This window comes from Gopherus evgoodei, chromosome 16 (assembly GCF_007399415.2).
Source record: "Gopherus evgoodei ecotype Sinaloan lineage chromosome 16, rGopEvg1_v1.p, whole genome shotgun sequence".
Classification (NCBI taxonomy): Eukaryota; Metazoa; Chordata; order Testudines; family Testudinidae; genus Gopherus; species Gopherus evgoodei.
In genome coordinates, this window is record NC_044337.1 from 3,014,794 (window position 1) to 3,031,850 (window position 17,057).

General features: G+C 58.7%; 1 protein-coding gene and 1 pseudogene across 1 annotated transcript in view; one reads left to right on the top strand and one right to left on the bottom strand.

The window, feature by feature from the left end:
- Positions 1 to 13,070, top strand: part of MAMDC4 (MAM domain containing 4) — a 60,972-nt gene extending 47,902 nt beyond the window's left edge. Inside the window, exons 23-29 of the mRNA XM_030535979.1 lie at positions 116 to 206; positions 2,996 to 3,130; positions 5,139 to 5,273; positions 7,031 to 7,158; positions 9,489 to 9,603; positions 10,428 to 10,606; positions 12,143 to 13,070. Coding sequence (XP_030391839.1) covers positions 116 to 206; positions 2,996 to 3,130; positions 5,139 to 5,273; positions 7,031 to 7,158; positions 9,489 to 9,603; positions 10,428 to 10,606; positions 12,143 to 12,208 — 849 coding nt within the window. The 3' untranslated portion in view covers positions 12,209 to 13,070. The remainder of the gene's footprint in view (positions 1 to 115; positions 207 to 2,995; positions 3,131 to 5,138; positions 5,274 to 7,030; positions 7,159 to 9,488; positions 9,604 to 10,427; positions 10,607 to 12,142) is intronic.
- Positions 13,071 to 14,682: 1,612 nt separating this feature from the next.
- On the bottom strand, positions 14,683 to 15,479 carry LOC115636182 (annotated as a pseudogene).
- Between the last annotated feature and the right edge of the window lie 1,578 nt (positions 15,480 to 17,057).

Sequence of the window (17,057 nt, forward strand, 5' to 3'; positions counted from 1 at the left end):
CAGACCAATGCCATGGGTGGGCCTGGCACCTCCCTTCCAGGCTGCATGAGTGTCCAGTCAGCTCTGGCTGGGCCTCCGGCCTGACCCTGTACCTGCTCCCTGCTCTCTTTGGCAGGCTGTGTTTGAGGTGGTGAGTGCTGGGGGTGAGCTCTCCTATGTCGCCCTTGATGATCTGCACCTGAAGGCCGGCAGCTGCCCAGAGCCAGGTACGGGGCTGGTAGTGCCCAGGGCCCACCGAAGCTGATGCTGGCCAGACACAGCTCTTCAGGGCCGGGCAGTCTGGTTGGGGACGGGGAGGGTGGCCCAGCAGCCTGAGCAGGGGGCAGTGAGGGGAGAGCTGGCTGAAGGGGATGGGTTCAGCTACATGGGAAAAGAGGGGCAGGGCAGGGGAGGGGGGATGGTGAGGTGAGGACTGAGGGGGGTGGTTGGCGCAAGGTGCCAGCCAGCACCGCGCAGAGTCTGGAACAGCCTGAGGTCCCTCTTTGGCGCCTGCTTGCAGAAGGTCTCTGGCTGGCTTCTCTCTGCAACTCCTACAGGACCACGGGGAGGGGGGGTGTACCCCAGGACAGGTCCTGGCCAGTTGTGTGTCAGTGTCAGAGTGGAAAGGCCAGGGGCGGCTGTGACACATGTACGCTGCTGTGCGTGGCAGGGTCAGACAGATGCTGGCCCCTACCAGTGATGAGCTGCCAAAATATTAACAACCGGTTCCCTCCCACTCACCCCACAAGGGGGTCGTGCTCCCCCCGGACTCCTGCCCCATCCAACCCCCCATATTCCTTGACAGCCCCCCCGGGACCCCTGCCTCATCCACCTCCTTTCCCTGTCCCCTGACTGCCCCCTGGTGCCCTATCCAACCCCTCCTCTCATTCCTGATGGATCCCTGCCCCATCCAACCACCCCTTCTCTGTCCCTTGACTGCCCCTGGAATCCCTACCCGACTGCCCCCCACTGCCCTAACCAACCCCTGCTCCTTCCTGACTGCCCCCCTGGGACCCTTGCTCCCATTCAATTCCCCTGTTCCTTGCATTCTGACCACCCCGACACTAATCCAGCCTCCCAACTCCCCTGCCCTCTATCCAACACCCCTCCCTGCCCCCTTACTGCGCTGCCTGGAGGTGGGGGCCGGGCTGGGGCTGCAGGCTGGAGCTGCTCAGCCAGAGCTGGGACCGGAGCTGCTTGGCCGGAGCCAGGGCGCCCGGCGGGCCTGGGCCGGGCCCAGAGGCCGGAGCTGGGGCACCCGGCTGGCCGGGACCGGGGCCGGGCTGGAGCCACGCCACTCGGCTGGCTGGGACTGGGGCCAAACACATGCTGGCTGGGGTCGGGGTCAGGCCCAGGCCGGAGCCGTGCCGCCCAGGGTCAGGGTCGGGGGCCAGGCCGCAGCCGTGCAGCGCCTGGAGCCCTTCTCGCGTCCCCGCCCCCCTGCCCCAGCTCACCTGCGGGAAGCCACTGCTTCCTTCTCACCCTCCCAGGCTTCCCGCGCAAACAGCAGATTCTCAGGGAGCCAGGGAGGGGGAGGAGAAGCCGGGGGAGCGTTCAGGGGAGGAGGCAGAGGCAGAGTGAGGTGAGCTGGGGCCAGGGGAAGGGCAGGGAGCTGCTGGAGCTTTTGTTAAATTTAAAAGCCCTTTTCAAACCAGTTGTCCCTCGCGGGACAACCGGTTCTAAACGGGCTTCTAAATTTAACAACTGGTTCCCGCGAACCAGTGGGAATTGGCTTCAGATCACCACTGGCCCCTACCAATCTGAACATGGCGGCCAAGGCGGGGTTGGGAACCTGCTGCTCTGCCCAGGTGCGGCAGGCTTGTATAATTTTTGGTGGTGCCCAGAACGGATCCAAGTCCCGCCCCCTCCCCAGCCTTGTAAGCCGATATATATTTTTTTAAATAATGTAAAAATGGACTAGAAACTGTAAGCGCTTAACAGTTTCCCTATATTGCACAATGTGTGGGGGGGATGAGGGCTCTGGGATGGAGCAGAGGGTTGGGGTGCAGGGGGATGAGGACTGTGGCTGGGGCTGGGGCTGAGGGATGTGAGAAGGGGCTCAGGGCTAGGGCAGAAGGTTGGGGTGTGGGGGGATGAGGGGTTGAGGGCTTTAGCTGGGGCTGAGGGGTTTGGGGTGTGGGAGGGGCTCAGGGCTAGGGCAGAGGAGGTGAGGGCTCTGGGTGGGGTGTGGGCTCTGGCGGGGGCTGAGAATGAGGGGTTTGGCGTGTGGGAGGGGCTCAGACCCTGCCCCGAACATTGGTGGAGCAGGACCCCGGGCCCTGAATTTTCTGGAGCGCGGGCACCACAGGTCCATATAACTCGCAGCCCCTGGCTCTGCCCCAGGCCAGTGGAAGGGGACAGTGACCAGCATTTGGCGACCGGCATTGCAGGTTCTCATCCCAACCCCACATCGCTCCATGCCTGGCATTGCCCACTCCCCTGTGGCACAAGCCAGACTGCCATTGTGCCGGCCTGAGGGAGCCGCCCCAGGTGCAGTGGCTCAGCTGACCCACCTTGCTAAACGCAGCAGTTCAGACAGCAGCTTCATTCGGCTTCTCCCACATCTCAGGACAGTCACATCAGCTACTGCCACTGGGGCCAGGGCTGGAAGCTGGGGGGCTCCAAGCTTCCTTCTGGGCACGAGGTGCTGGCGGGAGGCAGGGGAGCTCATGCAGTACCACATACAGATCGATGTAGCTGTACATTGAGGGGTTATAAAACCCCCTCTCGCTCCAGCATCTGGTGCTGGCCACTGCTAGAGACAGGCCCAGGATGGGGAGGCCAAAGGCCTTCCCAGCCTGGCAGTTCCAGTGTTCCCAGCACAGATTTACCCTGGGGCAAGGTGATGGCTGTCCCCTGCCGCTGTTTTCCTGTCTAGCAGCCCAGGCTCGTAGGGATGGGGCTGCCCCAGAGAGGTCTTGCCAAGGGCCTGATCCTGCACTCCTCCCACTGAGGATGCCCCGGTGGCACCATGAGCCGTGCTCCTGTAATTGGGCTGGGGGTCTCTTGCTGGCAGGTTCCTGTGACTTTGAGTCAGACACTTGTGGCTGGACCAGCCCCTCAGACCGCACCCTGGGCAGCTACGCCTGGGGCTGGAGGAGCGGGGCCAGCCTGGGCCCCAAGGTGGACCACACGCTGGGCACGACAGCAGGTGAGAGGCATTCTTGGCCAGGTAGAAGCAGAGATGGGGCTGCTGGGTGGAGGCATCCAGGGGGGGCCGGTGTCCTGACTGGCCTGGAGGGGGGTCGAAGGGACCCACACAGTGATGGGCAGGGCTGGGGAGCTGAGCAGGTAGCCCTCACCATGCAGCCTTCCTGGGAAGGGGTGGGCAGCAGAGAAGGGGGCTGGGGGACTCAGGGTTTGGGCAGGGAGGCTCCTCATTTCAGGACAGTGCCCAGCATGGCCAGGAGCCTCTAGAGGGGCTCATTGCTGAGGGCTGGGGTACTGCGCATGCTGCCGCACCCTGGAGGAGGGAGGCAGATCCGCTCCTCCGTCCTGGCCCGGCTCCGCCGAACTGGGGACTGAAGCCTCGTCCCTGGGGCTGGGTGGCAGAGATGCTGATTGGCTCAGGAACTGGTCTGGGGCTGCTGAGCTCTGCCCGGCGTGACTTGCAGCCCAGCACACCCAGGAGCCCTGATCTTGGCTGGGGGCCATGCTGCGGGGCTGGCACTGAGGTGTCCTGACTGTCTCACTGGCTGCAGGCAGTCCCCCTTTCTCTGCGGCTGGCAGTGGCATGCGGAGGCTGGCGGTGCTGGGAGTGATGGTGCAATGAGCAGGGCCGGCTCCGCACTGCTTCATTCTTCGGCGGCGGGTCCCTCCTTCCGAGAGGGACTGAGGGACCCGCCGCTGAATTGCTGCCGAAGACCCGGACGTGCCGCCCCTTCCCATTGGCTGCCTCAAGCACCCGCTTCCTGCGCTGGTGCCTGGAGCCGGCCCTGGCAATGAGTCACCCCAAAGACCAGCACTGACCCTGCAATAGCCCCAGCTCGGAGCTCAGTTTTTGGGCAGTGCCCAACCACCAGCCCTGACCCAGGGAGCCCATCAGGATCACAGGCAAGTGAGGAAATGGGGGTGACTGAGCCCCATGAGTTGGGGGGAGCAGAGACACACTTCTGGGACTCAGAGGGCCAGAGAGGCTAAGGGAAGGGGGCACCACCCCCATGGCACTCTGACCCAGGCTGGGGGGGCACCACCCCCATGGCGCTCTGACCCGGGCTGGGGGGGGCACCACCCCCATGGAGCTCTGACCCAGGCTGGGGGGGCTCCCCCCCCGGAACTCTGACCCACGCTGAGGAGGGGGCACCACCCCCAGGGCGCTCTGACCCAGGCTGGGGGAGCACCACCCCCATGGTGCTCTGACCCAGGCTGGAGGGGGCACCACCCCCATGGTGCTCTGACCCGGGCTGAGGGGGGGAACACCACCCCCATGGCGCTCTGACCCAGGCTGGGTGGGGGGGCACCACCCCCATGGTGCTCTGACCCGGGCTGAGGGGGGGAACACCACCCCCATGGCGCTCTGACCCAGGCTGGGTGGGGGGGCACCACCCCCATGGTGCTCTGACCCGGGCTGGGGGGGCACCACCCCCATGGTGCTCTGACCCGGGCTGCGGCGGGAGGTGGAGTGGGGGAGGTAATGAGCCCTTCTGTGGAGTCTGACTTCAGGTTTCTAGCTGGGAGGAACTGGGACCCACTGCAGGGAACATGGAGTGCAACACCTGCCGCCCGTGGGTACCTGGGCAGATCCGCCTGTCTGGGTCTGGCCAGGCTCCCAGCTGGCCAGGTCCCTTCACATGCTGTGTGCAGCTGGCAGCCCTGGACTCTGACACCCTGTTTCTGCCCAGCACCAGCCCGGCTCAGGAAGCAGCAGGGCACAACCTGCTCTTCTGCACCAACATGCCTCCGCCTGGCCCTGCCTGTGGACCCTTGGGGGTGAGGAGCCCTGTGGCTGCCTGCTGGGGAAGGGCGTGTCCTGGGAGTCCCCGCAACAGGCCGGTGAAGCAGAGCACTGCCTAGGACTCAACGCGAGGGGCTTGGGCAGGGTCAGATCAGGAGCCCTAGGCCACGGTGGGCAGAAGGAACAGGGAGATGAGGGGTGAGCAGACCCGACCTGGCCTGCAAAAGGAGGCTGGCACCTGCACTCCTGCTGATCTCCCCCACAGGTCACTACGTTTACTTTGATGCCAGCGTGCTGGGTCCCGGGGGGAATGCCGCCTGGTTGCTGAGCGAGCACCTGCCCGCCACCATGGGGGCCTGCCTCCGGTTCTGGTACCACATGGACTTCCCAGAGCACTTCTGTGAGTGACGCCTACTGCCACAGCCTGGGGCCTTCGCCCACATGGGGGGTGGACAAAGGGGCAGGGCTGGTGCGTGAGAGGCAAAGGGCTGGGGCCAGCTGTGGGCAGGGGATCCGCAGTCATTGTGCTACTCCAGCCGGGGAGAAGCAGAGCTCCCAACCTGGGGCTAAATCCTGGGCGAGAGGGAATTCTCTCAACAGGCTGATGAAGCCAAGAGCAACTTGTCAGCCAAGCTGAGGGCTGGCCGGGCTGTTCAGGGAGCCCTGGGGCACTAATTGTGGGGTGGCCTCACCCTGCCGGTAAGAGTAGCTGCACAAGGGCTTGGGAGGCTTGTGGGCAAGATGGTCGGCCTAAGCTGGTCTGCCTGGGCAGCGGGACTCGTCCCTGCCGGCTGCCTGGCCCAAGGGCTCCAGCCAGCCGAGCTGATGCCGCTGGGACTGGCAGCAGAGGGGGAGTGAGCTCACGGCCGGTGCAAGGATGTTTTGCGCCCTAGGCGAAACTTCCACCTTGCACCCTCCCCCCCCCGGGCCCTGCAGCAGCTCCCTGCCCCCGACCCCGCCCTGAGGTGCCCCCCCCGCAGCAGCTCCCCCCCTCCACCATGAGGCGCCCCCCTGTGGCAGCTCTCGCCCCCGCCCTGAGGCACCCACCCCTGCGGCAGCTCCCTCCCCCGGGGAGCCGTGCGGCAGCTCCCCACCCCAGCTCACCTCTGCTCCACCCCCTCCCTGAGCCCTGCAGCAGCTCCCCCCCTTCCACCCTGAGGCGCCCCCCGTGGAAGCCCTTCCCCTCCCTGAGGCACCCACCGCGGCAGCTCCCCACCCCAGCTCACCTCTGCTCCACCCCCTCCCCGAGCCCTGCGGCAGCTCTCCCACCCCCAACCTGAGGCACCTCCCCCGCAGCAGCTCCCCACCCCAGGGAGCCGTGCGGCAGCTCCCCACCCCAGGGAGCCGTGCGGCAGCTCCCCACCCCAGCTCACCTCTGCTCCACCCCCTCCCCGAGCCCTGCGGCAGATCCCCCACCCCCACCCTGAGGTCTCCCCCCCGTGACAGATCCCCTCCCCGACCCGGGGAGCCGTGCGGCAGCTCCCCACCCCAGCTCACCCCTGCTCTGCCTCCTTCCCGAGCACGCTGTCACTGCTCCACTTCTCCCACCTCCCAGGCTTGCGGCACCTAAGCTGATTGGCACCGCAAGCCTGGGAGGCGGGAGAAGTGAAGCGGCCACGGGTTGCTCGGGGAGGAGGTGGAGCAGGGGTGAGCTGGGGCGGGGAGTTCCCCTGCGTGCTGCCTCCCCCTTACTTGCTGCAGGTGCCCTCCCCATGCCCCCCTGCCCCAGCTCCCTCTGCCTAAATGCCGGCGGCAACCAAGCCAGCCGAAGATCCGGCCGCCGCGGTCACCGCTGATAACACCCCCTCAAATCCTAGTGCCCTAGGTGACCGCCTCGGTTGCCTAATAGGTTGCACTGGCCCTGGTGATGCTGCACAAGAAGTCAGGTGTAGGGGTTGGAGCTGGAAGCCAGGACTCATGGGTTCTAGTCCCAGCCCTGACACTGGCTGGCTGTGTAACCCTGGCAAGTCACTGCTCTCCCCATCCCTCAGTTTCCCTCTCTTGTTCTGGGGGGGGGTTGCTCAGGTTTACCCCCCAGTGTCTGAGCTGCTCTGGGCCCTGTGAGTGGTGGGGTTAGCCCAGGCAAAGGCTGAGCTCTGGGCTGCTTTCCCTGGGTGTCTGCATTGACCTTGGGCCCCGCTTCCATCTCTGGACCAGACAGCGGCGAGCTGAGGGTGAAGCTGTACAGCATGGCAGGGGAACTAACAGTCTGGTGCGCCCGAGGGCACCAGGGCCACGGCTGGCGGAACAGAACCATCTCTGTGCAGAACACTGTGGAGTTCCAGGTAATGGTTGGGGGCATGCCCAGAGCTGCCTGGAGAGCGTTGGCATGGCTCTGCCAGCAGATCTCCTGCCACAGCCCATGCAGCACTCCCACTGCTGGCAGCTGGTGGGTAGCAGAGATGCAGCCAGCAGGGAGCTGGAGCACTAGTAATGGAGGAGCCCACCTGCTGGCTCACCATGGGAGAATCAGGCAGGTTGAGTGCAGGGGGCATCCCTGGCCTGCAAGCGGGCGCTAAGCAGGGCAGGTGCAGGGCATCCCTGTTCTGCAAGCGGGCACCTGGCACTAGGGCGAGCTGAGTGGGGCAGGCGCAGGGGGTCCCTAGCCTGTGAGCAGGCACCCCACCACCAGCCTTTGCCTTTAGAAATGTGGGTAGTGCACTCTGAGCCCAGGCCCAGCCAATCCATGGGGGGAGTAAGAGCAAGTAACCACATTGTGAGACTTCCCTAGGGTGCAGCCTGGAACTGGGGTACCTCTGGGCCCCCTCTCACACTGTGAGGCTGTGACAAGTTGCAATCCTCTCCAGGACTTGCACTCACACAGCCACACACAAACAGGGACACGCCCAGCTGCAGTTACATGAAGGTTTCTCTTAGCCACTCATGAACTAACTCCAGGGAGGCTCCAGACAATCCCCTCCAGCTCCTCAGCCTGGGCCCTCAGAACTGTCCTGTCCTGCCCTGGTCAAAAGCCTGGCCAGTGTAAAGTTTATTACCCAGGCCACCCCTCCCTCAATGTGGAGATCATATGCACAGGCTTTTATTAACTGAGCTAAGATTTTTCATGCACTACACTCAAACCACACTGTTTTTAGGTAAAATATAAAGCAGCTTTATTAACTACAGAAATTGCTTATAAGTAATAGCATACAGACCAAAGTTGGTTATCTAAGAAATAAACAAAATCGCAATCTAAGTTCTATACACTGGACAGGATTTGGATTAAGCCATGTCTCACCCTGATAGTGCAAACAGTCCCCCCATCTTCCATACACAGGCTGGGCTTCCTTCTTGCCCGCCTGGGACCCCCTCCCCAGTTCAGTCCTTGGGAGGAGTGAGGCCAAAGGGTGATGTCATTTCCCCCTTTTATAGTTTCTTCCATGCAGAGGGAACTTCTTTGTTCCAAGTAAAGCTCCCAGTACAGTTTGTGGAAAACTACAGGCACAAGATGGAGTCCAGTATCATATGATCTAGTCACATGCCCTTGCATGCTTCAACAAGTCATGGCAGGGACCATGACCCATATTCTGTCTAGAAAGTCACAGGAAAGACCAGTTTCAGTGTAGCAGCCACGTTAGTCTGCATCCACAAAACGAACAGGAGTCCTTGTGCACCTTAGAGACTAATATTTATTTGAGCATAAGCTTTTGTGGGCTAAACCCCACTTCATTGGATGCATACTATCTGTTCCATTCTATGCATCCAGTGAAGTGGGCTGTAGCCCATGAAAGCTTAGGCTCAAATAAATGTGTTAGTCTCTAAGGTGCCACAAGGACTCTTGTGCTTTTTACAGGCAAGACCATTAGGTGAGGTTGCCCGTTGTGTTCACTGATGGGCTGTTACCTTGAATAGGTCATGCACAAGGTGCTGGCTAGACTAGATGTAAACTAACTTGCGGGAGTTACCCAGGAGCAGACACATGTGAGATACTATACAATGTTCATAACTCCAGATCCAAAGAGGGTGACCAGACAGCAAGTGTGAAAAATCAGGACAGGGGTTGGGGTAATAGGCACCTGTATAAGATAAAGCCCCAAAGGTCAGGACTGTCCCTATAAAATCGGGACATCTGGTCACCTAGATACAAAGGTGACACCTGCATACAAATAGGATAATCATACTCAGCAAACCGTAATTTTTCCATTGACACCTCCCATGACAGGTTTTGTAGAAGATGCATCATAATTACACCTTAATCCTCTCACTGTGGGGACTATGGAGCGCAATGTCACACACGTCTGTGCGTTTGTGAAGCAGGGGCCCTAGGGCTGGTGGATGCTGCCACTGCAGCTGGTTGGCAGCACCTGCTCAGGTGCCCCAGTGGAAATAGCCCAATGGAACCAACCTGCCCTGCCCCCCGAGCAGTTTGAGATCAGTTCCTTGCCAAGGCTGTTTGTCTTTAGCCTCTGGTCACAAGGTGCCATTGGCTTAGGGGGCAGTGGGCTCCCTCCACCCTGCAGTCAGGCCCCTGCTCCTCTCCTGGCTGGGTGCTGCCCCAGCATCCCTTCCTCTGGAGTGCCCTCCAGTGCGGGGGCTGAGCAGTGAAGCTGTTCTCCCATCCCCCTTCCCTGGGTGCTGTGCTGGAGCTCAGGCTGGATTCCCGCTCTCCCTGCAGATTGTCTTTGAAGTGGCCAATGGCATGTGGCCTGCTGGGGGAACCATTGCCTTGGACGATATCACGTACCATGCTGGAGAGGGCTGTGATGGCAACGGTTTGGGCCAGATGGAAGGTGAGGCCGATTCCAACCCAGTCAGAGGTCAGAGCAGCTGTGCCTTCAGCAAGGCACTACTGCCGAGCACCCCTATTCCCCACCCATCTGTGTGACCCATGGCACAGCCCCCATTGGACAGGGCAGGGTGGGGCGGGGAAACGAGTCACCTGACTGTACAGAGAATTAGAGGCAGAGTTGGGCATAGGACCCAGGAGTCCTGACTCCCTGCCCCTTTGCCTTCTGCTTGTACACTGGCCCGCCTGGAGCTCTCGCCCTGGCCCGCAGCGGTGGGCTGCTCTCTCCTGCTGCAGATTGTCCCCTTCCCGACACCGCTGGGGCAGGCCACATGGAGGCGGGGAGGAGAGGCTGAATACTCTTCTGGGCCTGCTGTGCCAATGGGGCTCCCTGGGCAGCAGGGAGGGGGAGACGCCCACTGGTGCTGGTCTTGGGGGTGAGCTGGGAAAGCAAGGCCAGCAGCCAGGGGAGAACGGGAAATAGTAGAGGAGGGCAGCCCCGGGCTGGAGCTAGTCCCTGCTCTCCCATGAGGGCCCCTCAGGAAGAGGAGGAGGCCTGTGAGTGAGGCCACTGAAGGGTTAACGCTTGCAGTGATAGTTACTGCGGCCTTTGGCCTCTCTACCCTTGTGCTCTCAGGAGAGCTGGCTGAGGCAGGCAGCTGGGGATGTTAGGTGGGTGGGGGAGATGCGTAGCATGGACCCCATGTTGCAGATTGATCCCCTGAAACCAGGTGCTGGGGCCTAGCTCACCTCACTGGTGGCGATGGTGCAGGGGCCTGGCCCAGCACAGCATCTTCCACTGTGCTCAGCACTCGCTTCTGCTTGCAGGTGGGAAACTTGCCAAAGGCGCTGTGGCAGCAGTCGTGATTGGCATTTTCCTGGCCACTGTCTTCCTGCTCCTACTAGCTTGGAGCATGTGCTGCTGGCTGAAGAGGAGGGTGGCAGCGGGCAGGATGCCAGAGGAGAGGGCCGCCAGCCAAGGCTTTGACAACATCACGTTTAGAGATGTAAGGAACTGCAGCTCACTGCCTGGGCTTGGGGCTGGGGTTAAGTGAAGGGCCACTAGAGGCTTTGCTTCTTTATCCAGCTGCTGCCTTTACAGCTTGAGCATCAGTCAGAGACGACTGACTAGGAGGGTGATGGGGAGGAGAGAGATGAATGACTGAGAACTGCCACTCTAAGTGCCCCCCCACCCCCCTGCCCAACAATGCCAGCTCCCATCGCATTACAGTTGCAGGTAATCTGACACCCGCCAGTTCTTTGGCCTTTTTCATCCCTGCAGGACTAGAAATTGCTCACGCTGTGAGTTCACTGTGCAGCTACCCCTGCCCCTGCCCCCCCCGACTCAGCAGTGAGGCTGCACCCAACCCTGCCCCAGCACAAGGACCAGACCTGCCCCAGAAACACCCCAGGGCCCTGCCCATCCCTGCCAGGTGCACCAGGTGTGGCCAGGCAGGCTCCAAGTGTGGAGGGGATTAGTGTGGGGCAAGCTGGGTTCAGGGGAGCTGGATTCACAGGTGCATGTTGAGGGGGGTTCCAGATGTCATGGTAATGGAACTCTGCAAGGGGGTCCAGGTGAAGGCAGTTGGGGCTCAGTGGAGGAGGTCTGGACTTGGGTGGGGGACAGAGCTCAGCAGGGGGGGGGGAATCTATGTGCAGCTGGTTGAGACTCGGGATCCAGGTGCAGGTAGCCTGTCAGGGTGGTCCAGGTGCAAGGGGAGTGGGGCTCGTCCGGGGCAGTTCTGGGTGCAGCTCGTCGGGAGGGTCTGGGGATGAGGGGGTTGATGCACAGGGGTGGGGCAGAGCAGATCCCTGTACAGGGATCCCTCCTCCTGCAGCTGAGGAGCAATGGAAGCAGTGGGGGTGAGGGGAGTTTTCAGAGCTTCCTACAGCCAAGGGAGAAATCTGGGGGTGGATCTGATGCCGCCCCAATGCCATGCAGGGAAAGTGGAAGTCCCCTCCTCCCCAGCCCAGCCAGGACTAGCACCTGAGCCCAGGGCAGCACAGAAGCCACCAACCAGGTCTTCTCCAGGCCCGCCCCCTGCCCTAGAGTGATTTACCTCTCTTATGGCTGCCCCAGGCACCCAACACATACTGCTGGGAAGGGCCGTATGACCACTCTTGTGGCTTCCCTTTGCTGCTGCAGCAGAAAGTCACTTTTGTGTAGGGAAGCTAAGAAATCTGCAGCAGACAAATTCTGTGCATGTGCAATGGTGCAGAATTTCCCCAGGAGTAAAGTTGAGCAGCTTATCAGCTTTGGCCCTATGCAGCAATACGGCAGCCAACAACAATGGTGGAAAGTTGCACAAGACCCCTCACTGCCTGCTGGCCGGATGGCAGCTGTGAACTCCTCAAACCCTCCTCTTTAGAACAGAGCAGGAGGTGGTAGTAGACACCACAACCATCAGTGCTGCTTGATGTCCTTCACCCCATGACTATTACATTTTCCTCCCCTTTGAGCTGGCTGGCAGGGAACAGTCATACACTTCATTAGATGGGGCCTAAGCTAATTACAAGCAATTCCTGCTCACCTTTAATTCCAGGACAGGGTCACTATAACTCCACTACCTGCGGATGAGGAAGCAGAACCAGACGTGAGCCTCTCATAATAGGCACCTACTTGTACTGTAGCTGCACATACAGAATGAAACATGGGTTCTGCAAGGCTTCACGCTCCTCCAGCAACATGGGCTCAACTTTCATTTCCAAGGCTACTCTTGAAACTGTTTTGCCTATTGACTACAATGGAAGCTTTCGTTGAGACGGACAAGGTCAGCTGGAAGGAGGAATACAAGCCCCTTTTTGAACTTAGAGTATGAACAGATCCTGTATAACAACTTCCTGAAGCACGTTCAAGTGCTGTCACATTCCTGCAGTTTCCCCATATAGTATTGCCCTTTCCATATGAAGATCTGTCCCCCTGATTTTATCTAAAATAAAATGAATCCTATAAACATCAGATTTCTGAAGAAGACTGTGTAACTGAGTCTGTGTTTCGGTCTGTTCCACACAATTGTCTGTAGTTACAGATCTTGGCTGAAGCACTGCTTCCAAATACAACGCAGCTAAGTGGGTATGGTACTTTTTGTTCTCTATTTTTCTATCTAAGACTAAGTATACTCCAGCTATTTAACAAATGACGTAGGGTATTGGTTAAGGCAGGGGTCGGCAACCGATGGCACACGAGCCAATTTGTAATGGCACGCGGCTGCCTGCTGGGACCCCACATGCCATTAAAAATCCTGCCGATGCGGCAAGCCGTGGGGTCCGCAGTCCCAGGCCGGAGCACTGGCCAAGCGCAGCAAGCTGCCGGCACCTCCCCCGCCTTCCCACAGAGCCCTGCCAGGGCACGCGCAGCGCTCTAGGGGCTGGGGCTGCGCGCTCCTGCGGGGCAGCGTTGGGCTCCGTGGAGAGGTAAAGATGCTCCCTGCTCATCCGGAGCCCTGCTGTTGCACGCACATCACTCTGAGGGGCGGGGCGGGGCTGCACGGTGGCGGCAGGGCTCCAGGTGAGCAGGGAGCCTCATGGTAAGGGGACCGGGGGGGGCAGTCAAGGGACAGGGAGCAGTGGGTTGGATTGGGAGTGGGTGGGATCCAGGAGGGGAGTGGTTAGGGGTGGGGGTCTCTGGAGGGAGCAGGGGGGGTTGGATGGGACATGGGAGTCCTGGGGTCTGTTTGGGGGGGTGGATAGGGGTCAGGGCAGTCAGAGGACAGGGAGCAAGGACGGGTCTCTGGACAGGGTGGTCAGGGGACAAGGACCTGGGGGGGTTGAATGAGTCAGGAGTTCTGGGGGGGGGGCTGTCAGGAGGCAGTGGTGTGGAGAGGGGTTGGGGCAGGCAGGGAGCGGGGGGGGGAAAGGGGTTGTATGGGTCCAGAGTTCTGGGGGTCCTGTCAGGGGATGGGGAGTGCTTAGATAGGCATGGGAGTCCAGGGGGTCTGTCTGGGTGTGGGGGGGGGTTGGATAAGGGTTGGGGAAGTCAGAGGACAGGTAGGGGGTAAGATCCTAGGGGGGCAGTCGGGGACAAGGGGCAGGGAGGCTTAGATAGGGGGTGGGGTCCCAAGAGGGGGTAGTCGGGACAAGGAGCAGTGGGGCATTGGAGGTTCGGTGGGGGACAGTCACCCAGCCCTCTGCCCTAAATCCTAACCCCACCCCCCGCCCCTAGTCCTCTGCCCTGAGCCCTGCACCCCCACACCTCCCTCAGGCCCCTGCCCTGAGCCCTGTACCTCCCCGCCCTGTGTTGACTCCTTCACCCCCCATGACCCCAGCCCTGACTCTGGCAACCCCCACACATACCTAGCCTCCCTACCCTGACACCTGCACCCTCTCACATGCCCCCAGCCCTCTGCCCTGACTCTTGCACCTTCCACATCCCCAGCCCCCCACATCCCATGCACCCCCACACATTCCCATTCCCACCCCCACCCTGAGCACCAAATGGAAGTCACATTCCCATCTGCATCCCTCACATCAAATGGGAGCTGCCCAGGTAAGTGCCCCACACCTGAACCTCCTGCCCCAACCCTGAGTCCCTTCCTTCATTCTAGCTCCTGGCCAAACCCTTCACCCCCAGCCCTGTGCTCAATGTACTCCCACGCTCATCTCAGTGCAGAGAGGAAGAGAATGGGCCAGAACCAGGGAGAAGGTAGGTACCCGCTGTATGGGGACAGGGCCGGGACCCCAGGCCGGCAGCGGGCTGAGCACATCCAGCAGCCGAGATCCCGGCTGGCAGGAGCCGGACGATGGAACCCCTGAGCCGCTCAGTCCACAGCCAGTCTGGGGTCCCTGTTGCTGGCAGCCTGCTGCCCATCTGGGGTTCTGGCTGCCAGACCCTTCCCAGCTGGGGTCCCAGCTGCAGGCCCCACTCAACCCACTGCCAGCCTAGGTGAACAGAACCCCAGACCAGCAGCAGGCTGAGCGGGTCAGTGGCATAAGATCAGCATTTTAATTTAATTGTAAATGAAGCTTCTTAAAGGTTTTCAAAATGTTGTTTATTTTCAATACAACACTAGTTTGTTATATTATATATAGACTTGTAGAGAGAAACCTTCTAAAAAACATTAAAATGTATGACCGGCACGCAAAACCTTAAATTAGAGTGAATAAATGAAGACTTGGCACACCACTTCTGAAAGGTTGCCAACCCCTAGGTTAAGGTATATCATGACATCTGGATTAAAGCTATTTCCTTGTTCTTCCAAAGGCATTTTCATAAAAATTTGTACTCCAAGCTCCTCACTTTTCTGTAAAACTCATTCACCAGCCTTCCACACTAGTGCTTGGTTTGAGCAGAAGGTAAGGAATTCTATTTTATACTCATAAAGGTCTAAATGTGTAGAATCTTGAATGTCTCCATTAAACTATTTTAACCCATAACTGAAGTGCTGCAGCATCCTGACCAGTGTACTGATAAGGAGTCTAAGCGCAAAATCCTTAGTGCTACTTGGCTGGAGAAACACAATCTGTCAGAAGACAGAAATTCTGAGACCAGTAGATCCAGAAGGCTTTCATAATTAGCCTCTGCATATAGCTTGAGCACAGCTGTAGCAATGTCTTCCTTGTAGCCATTTGCAACTTCAGTGCTGTGGCCTTCATTCAAATAACTCAGGAGAAATGGTTTGCACTTAGTCATCTTCTGCTGATCCCCTTAGGCCAGCTGGTTTAAATCAGCGTACTTGTAAAGAGGCTGATGAGACCATATGAATGAAGAGGAAGCAGGCAAAAGGATGGAGTAGAGAGAGTGATCAGCTCCCAGACATCAAGTCAGTCGCTTCTGAAGAGTTCTTTTGCTTCTAGGAACTGACGCTGTGCAAAGTGTATAAAACCTGTTTGCTGCAAGATTCGTTTGTACATTACCTAAAACTTCTCTTTTGGAATATTCATAGAAGATTGGGGTTGGAAGAAATCTCAGGAGGTCATCTAGTCCAACCCCCTGCTCAAAGCAGGACCAACCCCAACTAAATCATCCCAGTCACAGCTGTGTCAAATCACGCCTTAAAAATCTCCAAGGAAGACGATTCCACCACTTCCCTAGATAACCTATTCCAGTGCTTCACCACCCTAATGAAAAAGTTTTTCCTGCTATCCAACCTAGACCTCCCCCTACTGTAACTTGAGACCATTACTCCTTGTTCTGTCATCTGCCACCATTGAGAACAGCAGAGCTCCATCCCCCTTGGACCCCCCTTCAGGTAGTTAAAGGCTGCTATCAAATCCCCCCCCTCACTCTTCTCTTCTGTAGACTAAAGCCCAGTTCCCTCAGCCTCTCCTCATAAGTCATGTGCCCCAGCCCCCTAATTATTTTCCATTGCCCAGCTTTTCTAAATAGTCCTTAACCTGTTCTTTCACCACTGAGGGTTGCTCACCTCCTCCTCCCCATACTGTGCTGTCCATTGCAGCAGTCTGGGAGCTGATCTTGTCTGTGAAGACCGAGACAAAAAAAGGATTGAGTACTTCAGTTTTTTCCACCTCATCATCTATCATTAGGTCGCCTCCCCCATTCAGTAAGGGGCCCACACTTCCCCTGACCTTCTTGTTGCTAACATACCTGTAGAAACCCCTCGTTACCCTTCATATCCCTTACTAGCTGCAACTCTAATTGTGCTGCATGCTTGAGCAATATCTTTATACTCCTCCCTAGTCATCTGTCCAAGTTTCCACTTCTTGTGAGCTTCCTTTTTGTGTTTAAGCTCACTGAAGATTTCTGTTAAGCCAAGCTGGTCGCTTGCCATATTTGCTGTTCTTTCTGCACATTGAAATGGTTCCTGCACCCTCAATAAGGCTTCTTTAAAATACAGCCAGCTCTCTTGGCCTCCTTTCCCCTTCATGTTAACCTCACAGGGCATCCTGCCCATCAGTTCCCTGAGGAGTCAAAGTCTGCTTTTCTGAAGTCCAGGGTCCATATTCTGCTGCTCTACTTTCTTCCTTTTGTCAGGATCCTGAACTCGACCATCTCATGGTCACTGCTGCCCAGGCTGCCACCCACTTCTACTTCCCCTCCCAATTCTTCCCCATTTGTGAGCAGCAGGGCAAGAGGAGCACAGCCCCTAGTTGGTCCTCGAGCACTTGCACCAGGAAGTTGTCCCAAACACACTCCAAAAACTTCCTGGATTGTCTGTGCACTGCTGATATCAGAATGATTCAAGTCTCTCATGAGAGCCAGGGCCTGTAATCTGAAAGCTTGTTAGTCGTCCGAAGAAAGCCTCGTCTACTGCATCTTCCTGGTCTGGTGGTCTATAGCAGAGGTCCACCACGACATCAGCCTTGTTGCTCTCTCCTCTAAACTTAAACCAAAGACTCAACAGGCTTTTCTCCAGTTTCATACTGGAGCTCTGAGCAATCATACAGTGCAACTCATCCATCTTTTCTCTCCCGTTGTCTATCCTGAAGTTTATACTCATCCATGACAGTGTTCCAGTCATGTGAGTTACCCCACCAAGTCTCTGTTATTCCCAATCACAT